General features: G+C 53.2%; 1 protein-coding gene across 6 annotated transcripts in view; it reads left to right on the forward strand.

Moving 5' to 3' along the window:
• The window catches only part of LOC100390843 (inositol 1,4,5-trisphosphate-gated calcium channel ITPR3), a 74776-nt gene that overhangs the window by 24634 nt on the left and 35225 nt on the right, over positions 1-14917 (forward strand). For 4 of the 6 annotated variants that reach the window (XR_013534159.1, XM_078368973.1, XM_078368974.1 and 1 more), the window contains exons 3-8: positions 7630-7751; positions 9727-9813; positions 10520-10678; positions 10884-10982; positions 11326-11409; positions 14603-14749. Coding sequence is in view for 5 of the 6 variants with exons in the window: in XM_078368973.1 (XP_078225099.1) it covers positions 7630-7751; positions 9727-9813; positions 10520-10678; positions 10884-10982; positions 11326-11409; positions 14603-14749 (698 nt within the window). In the remaining variant the exon portion in view is untranslated. Of the gene's footprint in view, positions 1-7629; positions 7752-9682; positions 9814-10490; positions 10679-10883; positions 10983-11325; positions 11410-14602; positions 14750-14917 lie in introns of all 6 variants that reach the window. The other 2 variants (XM_078368976.1, XM_078368977.1) reach the window with 2 other exon arrangements.

Consider the following 14917-nt stretch of genomic DNA (forward strand, 5'->3'; position numbering starts at 1 on the left):
TCATGTCTGGCGAATTTTCGTATTTTTAGTAGAGATGGGGTTTCACCCTCTTGGCCAGTCTGATCTTTAAGTCCTGACCTCGTGATCTGCCCGTCTTGGCCTCCCAAAGTGCTGGGATTATAGGTGTGAGCCACCGCGCCTGGCCTAATTTTTGGATTTTTAGTAGAGATGGGGTTTCACCATGTTGGCCAGGTGGTCTCAAACTCCTGACCTCAGGCAATCTGCCCGCCTTGGCCTCCCAAAATGCTGAGATTACTTACAGGTGTGAGCCACCGTGCCCGGCTGAGTTTACCATCTTAATCATCGTTAAGTGTACAGTTGAGCGGCATTCCGTACATTTTCATTGTTGTGCAACCATTACCACCATCCATCCACAGAACTCTGCATCTTGCAGAACTGAAACTTGATACCCAAACAATAACTCCCCATTTCCTCCTCCCCCAGGCCCTGCAACTACCATTCTACTTCCTGTTTCTATGAATTTGATTACTCTAGGTACCTCATATAAGTGGAATCATGTAGTGTTTTGTTGTACAAGGTTGAGTCTAAACACTGAAGACAATTGGAAGCAGATGTAGGGATTATTTCATGCAGAGCTCATCCATTACTGGGATGTATAACTTCCTCTGTGCTCTGTCCTTGCCTTGGATCTGCTACACGGGTGCTTGGTTGAGCAGCAGAACCATCTGGGGTAGAAAGGGGGTGGGGGAGAGGTGCCTTTAAAAATGCATATTCCTGGCCGGGCGCGCTGGCTCAAGCCTGTAATCCCAGCACTTTGGGAGGCTGAGGCGGGTGGATCACGAGGTCAATAGATCGAGAACATCCTGGTCAAGATGGTGAAACCCCGTCTCTACTAAAAATACAAAAAATTAGCTGGGCACGGTGGCGCGTGCCTGTAATCCCAGCTACACAGGAGGCTGAGATCGCGCCATTGCACTCCAGCCTGGGTAACGAGCGAAACTCCGTCTCAAAAAAAAAAAAAAAAGCATATTCCTAGGCCTCACCCCGACCTGCCAAGATGTGTGGGACTAGGGAGTTTATATATATGTGTGCGTGTGTGTATATATATGTATATATATATTTTTTTTAATTTTTTTTTAATTTTTGAGACGGAGTCTTGTTCTGTCGCCCAGGCTAGAGTGCTGTGGATGATCTCCGCTCACCGCGGCCTCCGTCTCTGTAGTTCAAGCAGTTCTCTTGTCTCAGCCTCCTGAGTAGCTGGGACCACAGGCACGTGCCACCACGCCCAGCTAATTTTTGTATTTTCAGTAGAGACGGGGTTTCACCATGTTGGTCAGGATGGTCTTGATCTCTTGACCTTGTGATCCACCCACCTTAGCCTCCCAAAGTGCTGAGATTACAGGCGTGAGCCACCATGCCTGGCCCGAGCTTGTATATCTTAAAGCTATTCCCCTTGCCCTGGAATGATGGAATGGAGTGGCAGTGGGCATTTAGAGTGGTAGGCACCTTAGTTTTGGGTGAATGTTGACTGACCTTATTTAATAAATGAATACCCTCTTGTCTGCAGTCTCACCAGCCCTGTGCCCCGTCATCCACAGATACACATGCCGGGACACACGATCCTTGCTTTAGGAAACCTCCCTGGTCCCTCCGCCTTTTCTCATGTCTTTGATGCTGCAGCTCCTGTGTGAGCCCAGTCTCCTGGCTCCCTGCCCACCCTGCCCGTCTCTGCCCTTTAGCCCTGTGGTTTAGTGACAAGGAAGGTTCAGGCCCTGTCAGGGTTCTGACAAGGCTGTCTCTGGGCAAGGAGCAAGCATGGAATGTGTGTGGTGACAGGCCTCGAGTCTACTCATTTGTTTATTCATTCACTCGGCGTCTTCTGGCATGTGAGGGAAAAAGTGGAATCTCACAAGTTCCAGGTATTAAGTTTCCAAGAAAGATATAGAGGAGTCGGGAGCAGGGAGGGCCCATTTCTGACTTCATTCCTCTCCTAGGATGCTTCAGGGCAGTGCATGTCATGCAGACACAGGCTCTGACCTTCTAGTGGGCTGTGAAGTCACTTGAATGGGCTCAGCCATCATTGACAGAAATGGATAGGATAGAATTGGAATGCATCCACCCTATAGGGGCTGTTATGGTTTCATTAATTCTTTCTTCAGCTCTGGTTAAATATGTCCAGTGAGTTTAAAATTTTGGTTACTGCAACTATTTTTATTTCTAAAAGTTCTACTTCATTCCTTTTTTCAATCTGCTGTGTCATTTTTTATCTTTTTCTGTTCGCTGCCGGGATCTTCAAGCTTTTTTTATTGATTGAAGCAGAGAAGACATCTGTTTTCTGGGTGATATCTGCATCTGAAGTCTCTGCGCATGTCTGTTTTTAGCGTGTTTTGTGGGCTTGTTCTCCCTCGTGGTGTCTGGTTCCCAAGGATTCCTGCTTCTCTTTGAGCATATACCGGTTATTGCAATTATAAAGTCTGGTTTGAGTCTAGAATGAAGGCACCTTCCTCCAGGAAGGCCCGGCTGCTCCTACTGCCAGATTCCTAGGGGAGTTTCACCAGTTCAAGCCCACTTGAAGCCCAGCTCAAGTTTGGGGTTACTGGGGGATTCCAGCTGGTATCTTTAGCTCCTGGTAGAAGCTGTTCTACTGTGGGTTCAGCACTTGACTGAGGCTGAAGCCCTTTAGGGTCCTGGTCTCCTGTTGACCCCTCACCTTCTGCGGGCCTGGGCTTGGATCTCTGACCCTTCCACCTGAAGAAGCTGTCAAAATAAGAGTCCATGCTTCCTGGAATCAGGGTCACCTCAGGGCAAAAGTAGCTGGTTGTTTCTAGATCTCTTGTTTCCCTTTCGATCTTCTCTTCTGGCTGGTTAATTCTTCACTGTCTTATCAATTCTTTAAGAAGTCTTAGCACAACATATATTTCTTTCTTTTCTTTCTTTTTTTTTTTTTTTTTTGGTGAGACTGAGTGTTGCTCTGTCACCCAGGCTGGAGTGCAGTGGCTCAATCTCAGCTCACTGCAACCTCCTCCTCCCAGGTTCAAGCAATTCTCCTGCCTTGGCCTCCTGAGTAGCTAGGATTACCGGCGCCCGCCACCACACCAGACTAATATTTGTATTTTTAGTAGAGATGGGGTTTCACCATGTTGGCCAGGCTGATCTCAAACTCCCGATCTCATGTTCTGCCCGCCTTGGCCTCCCAAGGTGCTGGGATTGCAGGCGTGAGCCACCGCGCCTGGCCACACACCACACACTTAAAAACTCTTGTTGTTTTAGTTGCTTTCTGTTTGGGTTGGTCCTGATTGGTGGTCATCATGGTTCTCAGCACTGTTGGACCTGGAGCCTCATGCCATGACCAGGAGTGGGGAGTCCCCATGCTGTTTTAAGCAGTGGTGATCTAAGTTGTATTCCTTAAATTAGTCAAGGTTGGAAAAGCTTGAGACCCCTGCTCTAGGGTGACCTGGGGCTGTACCTGTCACTTTTTGCCTTTTCTCCTGTCTGGACTAGGGGTCAAAGGGGCTGGTGGGCCATGTGGAGACTGAGTAGCTGACAAGCCGCAGGACCTGTGGACTCAGACACAGGGCTCCGTACCTCTCAGCCCCTCTGGCCTCAGCTCAGCACCTCCCCCGCCTGGCCCTCTTTCTTGTATGAGCTCCCTGCCCCTGCCAAGAGGGACCTCTGTCCTGTTCCCAGAGGCACCATATCCTCTCCCACCTCCTGCCCTTTCCTCCAGTTGTGTGCCTCATAACCTTTTCCTCTCTCCAAGGCTAAATCAAACCCCACCTCCTCATACAGGAGGAAGTCCTTTCTGGGCTGATGTATTCAGCAGGCAGACGCTTGCTGAGTCCCAGGTTAGGGCTGGGGAACAGTGATGAGCTCAACCAGGCCCTGCCCACCTGCCCACCTGTGAGTCTGGTGAGGGTGGCAAAAAACACAGCGGAATTCATAAATAATATACTTTATCCATATCCATATTTATGTAACGCAAAATGGTGGCGGTCTAGACCCAGGGTCTGAGTGAGCCTGGAGCTAGCCGGAGGGAATGAACTAGTTTAATGTCCTAAGTGTGGCAAAAAAGAGAGAAGAAAGGAAAATAACTTAAAAAAAATATTTTGACCAGGTTCAGCGGCTCACACTTGTAATCTCAGCACTTTGGGAGGCTGAAGCAGGTGGATCATGAGTCAAGAGATCGATACCATCCTGGCCACACATGGCGAAACCCTGTCTCTACTAAAAATACAAAAATTAGCCGGGCGTGTAATCCCAGCTACTTGGGAGGCTGAGGCAGGAGAATCACTTGAACCGGGAAGTGGAGGTTGCAGTTAGCCAAGATCGAACCACTGCACTCCAGCCTGGTGACAGAGTGAGACTCCATCTCAAAAAAAAAAAAAAAAATTATTTTTTTATACAGGAAGTCTCGCTCTGTCACCAGGCTGGAGTGCAGTGGCACGATTAGGGCTCACTGCAGCCTTGACTTCCCGGGCTCAAGCGATTCTTCTGCCTCAGTCCTCCAAGTAACTGGGATTACAGGCACATACCACTAGGTCACACTAACTTTTTCGAATTTTAGTTGAGACAAGGTCTCACTATATTGCCAAGGCTGGTCTTGAACTCCCGGCCCAAACGATCCTCCTGTCTCAACCTCTTGAGCAACTGGGATTACAGGTACACACCACCATGTCTGGCCAAGTTTTATTTTTTTTATTTAATTTTTTTTTTTAGAGATGGGGTTTCACCATGTTGGCCAGGCTGGCCTCGAATTCCTGACATCAAGTGATCCACTGCCTGGCCTCCCAAAGTACTGGGGTTACAGGCGTGAGCCACCATGCCCAGCTAATTTTTTATTTTTTATAAATTATTTTTAGTTTTTCCATCACTTGCTGCCTGTTGATAATTTTTTTTTGAGACAGAGTCTTACTCTGTCACCAGGCGACAAGCTGGAGTGCAATAGCTCAATCTCGGCTAACTGCAACCTCCGCCTCCAGGGTTCAAGCAATTCTCCTGCATCAGCCTCCCGAGTAGCTGGAACTACAGGCATGAGCCACCATGCCCAGCTAATTTTTTGTAGTTTTTAGTAGAGGTGGGGTTTCACCATGTTGGCCTGGATGGTCTCGATCTTTTGACGTCGTGATTTTCCTGCCTTGGCTTCCCAAAGTGCTGGGATTACAGGAGTGAGCCACTGCACCCGGCCGATAATTTCTTATTAAATTTTTTTTTTTGTACAGACAAGATTTCACCATGTTGCCTAGGCCAGTCTCGAACTCCTGGCCTCAAGTGATCCTCCCTCCTCAGCCTCCCATAGTGTTAGAGTTACAGGCGTGAGCCACTGCGCCCAGACCACTTGCCTTTAAATCATGAATGTGGTAGCCACACATGCACCCATTTGGTGTGGCCATGAGTGATGTATTTTCTGAAATAGCAGAAAACTCCTGGGAAAATTTGGACAACACAAAGGACCGCTTTCCCTTGGTTTATAGTGGAGCTGCATTCCTGGAAAATTCAGTGTTTGCTAAAATGCATGCAAAAAAAATTTGTTCCTCTGTGTATAACTCTAGGCCCAGAACACTACCCACAGATGTTCACCTACGTGTGTGGGCAAGACATTTGCAATCAGGCATCACCCAGGACAATCTCCATGGTGCAGGCATCCAGCATCCCTGTTCTGCTCACTTAGTGCCACTGTGACAATCAGTGGTACAACCCAAATCACTCCCTGCCCACTGAATTTCTGGAACATTCCCTGGTGTGGCCCCATTTCCCACCACTCTGTTGGGAACCGTCTGCCTCTAACAAGGCAGTGAGATTCTCAAAATGAAATCGGGAACCCTGGGAGTGCCAACCCAAGGTTCAACCCTTGGAAGAAGCAGGAGAACCAGCTGCCTCCTGAGGGCTGAGCCGAGCCCATAAAGACACACTCTCAGCCCAGTGCGGTGGCTCATACCTGTAATCCCAGTACTTTTGGAGGCCAAGTTGGACCGATCATTTGAGGCCAAGAGTTTGAGACCAGCCTGGGAAATATGGTGAAACCACATCTCTACTAAAAGTACAAAAATTCGCCAGGCTCGGTGTCCATGCCTGTAATCCCAGCTACTCAGGAGGCTGAGGCAGGAGAATTGCTTGAGCCTGGGAGAGGGAGGTTGCAGTGAGCTGAGATTGCACCACTGCACTTCAGTCTGGGCTACAGAGTGAGACTGTGTCTAAAAAAAAAAAAAAAAGACACCCTCTCCAACAAACTGGGTGCTCTTTCAGAAGTGATGTCCACTCATGCTGGCAGGGCTGAGCAGCGCTAGTTGGGGCGACCCTTGGTGGCTCCATCTGCTTGTGGAATTGCCATTTTTTCCCTTCCTTTCTAGGAAATTCTGTCTTCCTTGATCTTTGGTTCACTCAGTTTCTACTCCTGATGGTCCCATGGGGCCTTTGCCTCCTTATAAGCTGGGTGGAATATCCAGTTTTTCTTTGCTCCCTGGGACTGGTTCACCAGCTTTGACCAGAAAAAAAGACACAGCTTTCTTAGAGGGAACAGGAAAGGACCTGAAAAAGGGGTTTTGTTTCTGGGACCCTCCATTGGTCCCCTCCAGTCTCCCAGCCCAGCCGTCTCCCTTCTGTTCCATACTGCCAGAGCATTGTGCCATCAGGGGCTCACACAGCTGCGGCATGCGAGGGATCTCAGGGCCACTGAGTCCTGCTCCTTGCCCGGTCTGTGGATTCCTCCTGTGACGGGGAGCTCACTGCTTCCCAGCCCAGCCCAGGCTACTGTCACACAGGCCCCGTCATCCACACCAGCCCCTCACCAGCACCCAGAATCCTCCCTCCCCTCCCCACAGGCTTTCGAATAGGCTTTTCCAACTCATGCCTCCTTTTGATAAGCAGAAAAATCGGACACCCTTCCTGCAGCTCAGGCTTATGGGAACGACAATTGTTTTATCTACTTGCCGAAGTAAAAATTGTACTAGAGGACATGTTTCTGGACTTGGATTTGCTTTGTCTTAGGTCAGATTCCTAGAAGCAAAGCCTAAGATGGGTGGATTATTGAGGAAGTCCTCAGGAGAACACAGTGAGGGAGCCTCTTCCTCTCTGTATAGGGCAGGGGAAGAAGCTGAGCAAGGATGTGGTTTCAGGGGAAGATGCGCCTCAGCCTGACCCCACGGGGAGCTTGGGACTGTGAGCTGCCCCTCGGACAGTCCCCTCCAGAGGCTGGACTGTTCTACACCTACGTCAGTCACTGGACAGGGGCTTCCCCTGGGGAGAGGGGTATGTAATTTCCCAGGCATCTGTGTGCAAGATGGTTTCTATCCACCAAGGCAATTAGCTAAAGAAGGATGCAGATGTGGGCTGTTGGCTGCCAATACTCACAAAAGCTAGGCACAGACAGGGCATAATGGGGAGGCTCTAGCAGCCTCTGGTAAATCTCCCGGGAAAAGAGGGTACATGCCCACCCCACCAAATGAGAGGCACTGCTCTCAAACCTGCCTCTGAGCCTCCCCATTCTACTCAGCATAATCCAGGATGCTGCAAATTCTATGAGGTTCTTCCAACCACTTCCTCTTTACCTGCAGTGGGGAAGGCAGGTGGGGAGGGGTTGGGAGAGCAGAGCTGCAGGCTGGGGTTTTTTCCAGGGAGGGCCCTGAGCCCCAGATGAACCATTCCCCTCACCCGCCTCCTGCCCCGCTACAGACTGCCTCTTCAGGGTGTGCCCCATGAACCGCTACTCGGCCCAGAAGCAGTACTGGAAGGCCAAGCAGACCAAGCAGGACAAGGAGAAGATTGCCGACGTGGTGTTGCTGCAGAAGCTACAGGTATGTGTGTGTGAGGCGTGCATCTGTGCGCATGCGCCAGGAGTCCGGGTGCACATGCAGGGCCACTGCCTGCTGGAACCAGTAGGGGCTCTGTGGCTGAGCTGAGCGGTTTCCTAAACTGAGCTGGGCGTGGCAGTTCACACCCGTAATCCCAGCATTTTGGGAGGCTGAGGCAGGAAGATTGCTTGAGGTCAGTAGTTCGAGAGCAGCCTGGGCAACATAGCAAGACCCTATCTCTACAAAAAATTAATAAAAAATTAAAATTCCAAGATGCAAGAGATTGGTGTGAGTTGCTGTGAAGGAGGGGATGTGTGTGGGGTTAGGCTCCTTTCCCAGTGACCACCGGTCTGTATAACTCTGTTGTGTCAATGAGAAGAAAGTGCCCCTTCCTCCAGGCTGGCACAGCCCCATGCCAGAGTGCATGGCTCAGAGAGTGGAATGTTGACACCTAGAGCAGTGAACAACCTGTGCAGCTGCCCATGGAGTTCCCAGTGGCTCCTAGAGTCAGTGGCTCCAAGGAACCCAATTTGGGAGCCCTGGATATAGTCTTACCCTCTCCCCTTGTTTTATGGAGTTGGAGCCTGGGGCCCTTAGACGGGACTGGCCTGACCAGTCATGCTGTGAGTCTGTCTGCAGTAGAGCCTAGATTTCCTCAGGTCTCTAAGTTTCCCTGGCTTCCTCAGACATGTGGATCGTGCTGTGGTGCTGGGATGTGGTCGCTCATGGGCCCCTTGTGGGCAGTGGCTCAGTTCATATCCTGGGCAGATGTCGGGGTCCCAACCTCAGGCCCCAAACCACAAAGAGAGTGGGAGGCTTTGACTGTGGTCAGGAACTTTGCAGCCAGGGCCCTGGGCCCTGTTGTTCCACCCCTTGTCATACAAACCTTGCTTCCCTCTGTCCCCTTCCCCTGAGCCCCATGCATGGAGGAGGTGGGTCTAGAATGGGGACATTGGGCTATGCCCTATGGCTGTGGACTGGGCTGGAGGGAAGGAGCTGTAGGTGGGCTGCCTGAGCTCTGGTATTACTACCCCAGCTCTCTTCCTGGGGTGGGGGCTCCCACAGGCTTCCTTCCTGCTGCTGGCAGGCGGAGGCTGAGCTAGGGATCTGGCCTGGGGGGAGGGCATTCACATGTGCAGAACCACATAATCAGAACTGCAAGCAGTCACACAGCCACATGCTGTTGCTTTGTGGAAAGTCACATGGTCCATAGCAAGACTCTCCAGCTGCCACCCTCCCCCCGGTCTCAGTAAAGGACCGAGGAGGAAAGGGCAGAGACCACTTCCCTCAGAGAGTGCCAGTGTGATGGAAAGGACAGCGCTCCTGCCGTCCAGGAACCCCTAATCTGGTGGAGGAGACAGGGCACCTAGAGTTAGGCAACTTCCAGTCTAACAGGACAGAAGAGTCTAAAATGCTGTCTCTAATGGGATGCAGCTCAAATCCTCAAAGCCACCAGCACTGGATTCATCAGAGTGGGATATGATCAGTCAGAGTGGGCTGCCTGGAGGCAGTGGGCTGAGTGCACATAGTTTTGGGAGGGAAGGTCGAAGAGGAGTGGGGCTGGTGGAGGGAACCAGGAAATGGCACCAAGCAGCCCCTGCCAGGGTTTGGACTGGGACAGGGTCCCGTGTCTGGGGCACTGGGAGTCTGGTGAGATGGGGGTGGGTGGTGAGGCACAGCTATAGGTTCCTGGGGGTGTAAGGGGATTGTGGGGGTGCTCAGGGTCCTGCTGGCATGCCCTATCCAGGGGATTTGGCCAGGGAGGGGGTAGAGATTTGGCTCCTTGGGCTGTACATGATGTGAGACCTCAGGCTGCCATCTGCACTTGGAGGGCAGCACTCTGGGTGCAGCACCAGGAGCTGGGACAGGAGTCCTGGAGTCCAAGGTGACTGTGTTCGTGTGTATGTGTGGGCCTGGAGTATGTCTCCTTCTAGGAGCAGCTTCTGAGCCCGCCCTTCACCTCTGTGTGTCTGCCCAGCATGCCGCCCAGATGGAGCAGAAGCAAAACGACACAGAGAACAAGAAGGTGCACGGGGATGTGGTGAAGTACGGCAGCGTGATCCAGGTGAGGCCGCCTGCCCTCTCCTACCCACCCCTCTCCCTGCCTAAGAGGCCGAATTGGTGCCGGGCGAGGGCTGCCAGCAGGCAGTGCCCTCTGCGCATGTGTGTATCCTGGGGACTGAGTGGCCCTGGGGCCAGCTGTGTGGCTGTTCGTCTGACTGTGTCTATGCCTGTTGCTGTGTGGCCTGAGTAGCTTTGCCATGGGTGTGTTGACAGCATGGTGGTCATCAGCATGAGTCTGGAGCTGCGTTGTCTGGGTTCAGATCTTGGCTCTGCCACTCTTAATGGTGGCAGAGTTAACTTGGGCAAGTTATTAAACATCCCCTGGTGCCTCGGTTTTCCCATCTGTGAAATCAGGCAGTAATAGTACTTCTCTCTTGGATAGTTGTAGGTGACTTGAGCTAATCTATGTAAAGTACATAGAACCGTTTCTTTCCTGTGATCACTGGGGTGTCCATGGGGGTGTGCCTGTTGTGTGCATGTTTGTGTGTGGCTGTGGCTGTGGGTGTCAGCCTGTGTGTTCGTGACAGGTGTCTGACACTCTGTCTGCAGCCAGGATGTGACCAAGGGTCCAGTGGATTCCCCCATGTCCTCTCCCTGATGGGCCGGCCCCTGGGCCCCAGTGACCTTCCCCCACCCACCTGACCCCCAGTGACCTTTCCGCACCCACCTGACCCCCAGTGACCTTCCCGCACCAACCTGACCCCCAGCTCCTGCACATGAAGAGCAACAAGTACCTGACGGTGAACAAGCGGCTTCCGGCCTTGCTGGAGAAGAACGCCATGCGGGTGACCCTGGATGCCACGGGCAACGAGGGCTCCTGGCTCTTCATCCAGCCCTTCTGGAAGCTGCGGAGCAACGGGGACAATGTGAGGGCAGGGCCCGGGCTGGAGGGGCCTTGTGGGAGGTGCCGGACACAACTCCGGAGGAACTTCTCTAGGGTCTTTGCTGTGGAGACTGGATAAGGTCATGCCCATTCTTAGAAGGGCAGACTGAGACCAGAGGGAGGCCTGGAGGCGTGGCGACAGGAGGGCCCTACCCTTCCCACCTCACCTGCCATGCCTGTCTGCCCAGGTGGTTGTGGGGGACAAGGTGATCCTGAATCCTGTCAACGCTGGGCAGCCTCTGCATGCCAGCAATTACGAGCTCAGCGACAACGCCGGCTGCAAGGAGGTGAGCGGGTGGAGGGTCAGCTGTGCAGTGCAGGGGCGTCCACACACCCCTGGTGTTGTAGACACCCCGCTGCCCACCATAGTCTCTGCCTCTAGCCCCATCTGACCCGCTGGACAACCTGGGTCTCACGGCTCCTGTCTCCATTTTCCAACACTGCCCCCAATCTCCACCCCACAGGCTGGTGGCCCCAAGGCAGCCAGGCTGGGGTCTGGGACCCTGGCTGTGAGATTACACCTGTCCTTGTGCTGTAATGGTGGCTAGGCTGGTCCTTCCCTTCAGCTCCTCTCTGGGCCCTCAGTGGCTGGGGCCTGCCTGGCATGATGGGTCTGTCCCCCTTTCCCAGGTCAACTCTGTGAACTGCAACACCAGCTGGAAGATCAACCTCTTTATGCAGTTCCGGGACCACCTGGAGGAGGTGTTGAAGGGGGTAAGGACTGGAACGTTCCTAACCTGCCCAGTTAGCCACCCGGCCCTCCCCACCAGGGCCCTCTTCCAGCCTTCTCCACCCACCAGGCCTCAGGCCCTTTCCCTCTCCCTGGCTCTGTGCCCTCCAGCCTCCCGCAACCTCCTCAGGGCCCCACCCACATGGCCCTACCAGGACTTCCCCTTTTCTCATCTCTGGCCACAGCCCCCTTTTCCATCCTCTCTGTGTCCTGCCTGGCCTATGTTTTCTCTCTTGTTTAAGGGGTGTCAGACTGGGGGGTCTCTATCCCCCCAACCCAGAGCCTTTGAGCACCATCCTCTCCCTGACTCCTGCTGCCTGGATTCATGCCAGGCCTCCTGCCCCTCGCCTTGTGCCCTCTTCAGCAAGGGAGTGAGGCTGCCCTGTCTGCTGAGTTAGGGGTCACTGCTTGTGTCCTTCCTGGTCCCAGACACGCTAGTGTGGGATCTGCGAGAGAAAGGGGGCCTGGGAAATACTGCAGCAAAGACTTGGGAAGGTCCAGGACTGAGGGCAGAAGGAGCTGTCTGGGGCCACCAGAGAGACCATTCGAGAAACCCTGAATACCAGATGTGGGCGACAGAGGAGAGTTCAGTTGTCTCTTAGGTGGGGCTGCCGGGGGACGGAACCAGCAGACGGGGTGTAGATGGTCTTGTGGGAAGGCAGATTTGTAAAGAGTGCAGGGCTGGCCGGGCACGGGGGCTCACACCTGTATTCTCAGCACTTTGGGAGGCCGAGGTTGGCGGATCACGAGGTCAGGTGATTGAGACCATCCTGGCCAACATGATGAAACCCTGTTTCTACTAAAATACGAAAAATTAGCCGGACATGGTGACATGTGCCTGTAGTTGCAACTACTCAGGAGACTGAGGCAGGGGAATCGCTTGAACCCGGGAGGCAGAGGTTGCAGTGAGCCAAGATTGTGCCATTGCACTCCAGCCTGGGCGACAGAGCAAGACTCTGTCTCAAAAGATTGTGAGGCTCTCCAGTAGGGGAGCAGGCAGGAACACCTGGCAGTGAAACCTGTCATAGGGACAGGTGAGAGGCCCGAGAGCAGCCACCTAAGGAGGCTGCGTGTTCATGCACCTCCCTGCTCAGAAGCCTGCGGTGGTTCCCTTTGCTCTCCTCCCCGGGCTGAGCTGCTCTGATAGACTCTCCTGCCCTGCTTAAGCTGCCCCAGCCGCCCACCCTCATTCTTCCCACCTCCCAGGCTGCTTCTGGTCTACCCATGCACCACCCCAATGCCTTCTCCCTCCCTCCCTCTCTTAAGCCTGCACATTGTCCACACATTAGTCAAGGCCCAGCCATGCACTACCCCTCCCAGAAGCCCTTCCTAATGTTCCAGCCCTGAACCTGTGCAGCACTTAGGAAATGAAGCATCTTGTCCAGGTGCGGTATCTCAAGCCTATAATCCCAGCACTTTGGGAGCCTGAGGCAGGTAGATCATTTGAGGTCAGGAGTTTGAGACCAGCCCTGGCCAACATGGCGAAACCGCATCTCTACTAAAAATATAAAAATTAGTCGGGCATGGTGGGAGGTACCTGTAATCCCAGCTACTCAGGAGGCTGAGGCAGGAGAATCACTTGAGCCTGGGAGGTGGAGGTTGCAGTGAGCCGAGATTGCACCACACTGCCCTCCAGACTGGGCAACAGAGTGAGACTGAGTCTCAAAATCAATAAATAAATCATATGAAGCATCACTTGGGCCTCACTCTGTGGTCTACATAGAATTGTTTCTGGGGAATCGATCATGGCTCCATTGTTCCAAGGCAGCTCAGAATCAAGGCTTTTTTGTGCTAAGTCCAATGCTTTTTTGCCCTTGCCCTGCACTACTGGGGCACAAGAGTCACTAGGTTCTGCCATAGTAACTGACCCAACCTGTGTATCGTCATTTATTCATGCATTCTTGCATTCACCAATGCATTCACTCTGCGGGTATCCACTGAATGTCTAGTGTGTGTTTAGTGGAGGGAGGACAGAAAATGCTATCAGCGATGAGAGCAGGAGTGGCAGCCATGCATGGAGTGCCTGCTGGACAGCAGGCTCGAGAGGGGAGGAAGGTGATGGAGTGATGAAGGTGTAGGCCCTGGAACTGAGCCACAGATTCGTGTCCCATTTGCCGTTCATTGCATGACCCTCAGCAGGATATTTACCTTCTTTATGCCTGAGTTTCTCCACCCATCAAATGGGGCTGATGATGTATTTACTCAGAGGGTTGATGCGAGGATCCGGTGAGAAGGTCCTTGTAAAGCGCCTGCACAGTGGCTGAGTGTGCAGTGTGACTTCATCATGCATATTGTAATCCTCACAATTTCTGCAAGGAGGTCGTAGCACTCCCATTTTACAGAAGAGGCAACTGAGGCTCAGACAACACAGCTTTTAAGAAGAGAGACAGAGGCCGGGCACGGTGGCTCATGCCTGTAATCCCAGCACTTTGGGAGGCTGAGGCGGGTGAATTGCCTGAGCTGAGGGCTTGAGACCAGCCTGGGCAACATGGCGAAACTCCATCTCTACTAAAAAATATAAAAAATTAGCTGGGCATGGTGGCACACACCGGTGGTCCGAGCTACATGCGAGGCTGAGGCGTGAGAATTGCTTGAACCCAGGAGGCAGAGATTGCAGTGAGCCAAGATTGTGCCACTGCACTCCAGCCTGGGCAACAGAGTGATACTGTCTCAAAAAAAAGAAAAGCAGAGACAGGATCCAAAGTAGGTCTCTGTGTCCAAAGCCATGGAGATGCCCTCCATGCTGTTCCAGTCCAGCATGGGAGCAAAAGACATGGGCACAACCTACCCATAGTTAGGCAGAAAGGACCCAGGGAGAAGGGCAGCCACCGCCCGAGAACACTGAGGGCGTGAGGTCCCCTCCTTCATGGAGAGGGAGACCGGAGATGGGTTAGGCAGGGTGTCTAGAGGTATAGATAGGGAGGGAGGCCGTCCAGAGTGAGTTTGAACATGGGAAGTCCTGTGAGGGCTCTGGGTTTTGGGCTGAGGGCAGAGTGCCTGGGCTCTGGCTGTTCTCTGGGGTGCCTCAGCTTGCATCCCCCCACTCTGTTTGCTGGCTCTGGAAGAGGGGTCCTGCCAGCAGCCACTCGTGTTTGAGGCAGGTGGGGCTGGGCCCTGGGCAGGTCCTTGAGCCTGGAGGGGCTGCAGCCATCCTGAGCCACACCCCACTGCCTGCAGGGAGACGTGGTGCGGTTGTTCCATGCGGAGCAGGAGAAGTTCCTGACGTGTGACGAGTACAAGGGCAAGCTGCAGGTGTTCCTGCGCACTACGCTGCGCCAGTCTGCCACCTCGGCCACCAGCTCCAATGCTCTCTGGGAGGTGGAGGTCAGAAGAGCCCCGCTTCTGGCACCCTGGACTCAGCCCTGGATGTCACCCCATCCTCTTCCCCACCATCCTGGAGGGTGGGACATTGACCCTACCTCCCTCTGAGCCCCTCCAGAGTCAAAAGGCCAGGGAGGGTCTAGAACCCACCTATGCAGAGATCTCCAGGCC

This window comes from Callithrix jacchus, chromosome 4 (assembly GCF_049354715.1).
Source record: "Callithrix jacchus isolate 240 chromosome 4, calJac240_pri, whole genome shotgun sequence".
Lineage (NCBI taxonomy): Eukaryota > Metazoa > Chordata > Mammalia > Primates > Cebidae > Callithrix > Callithrix jacchus.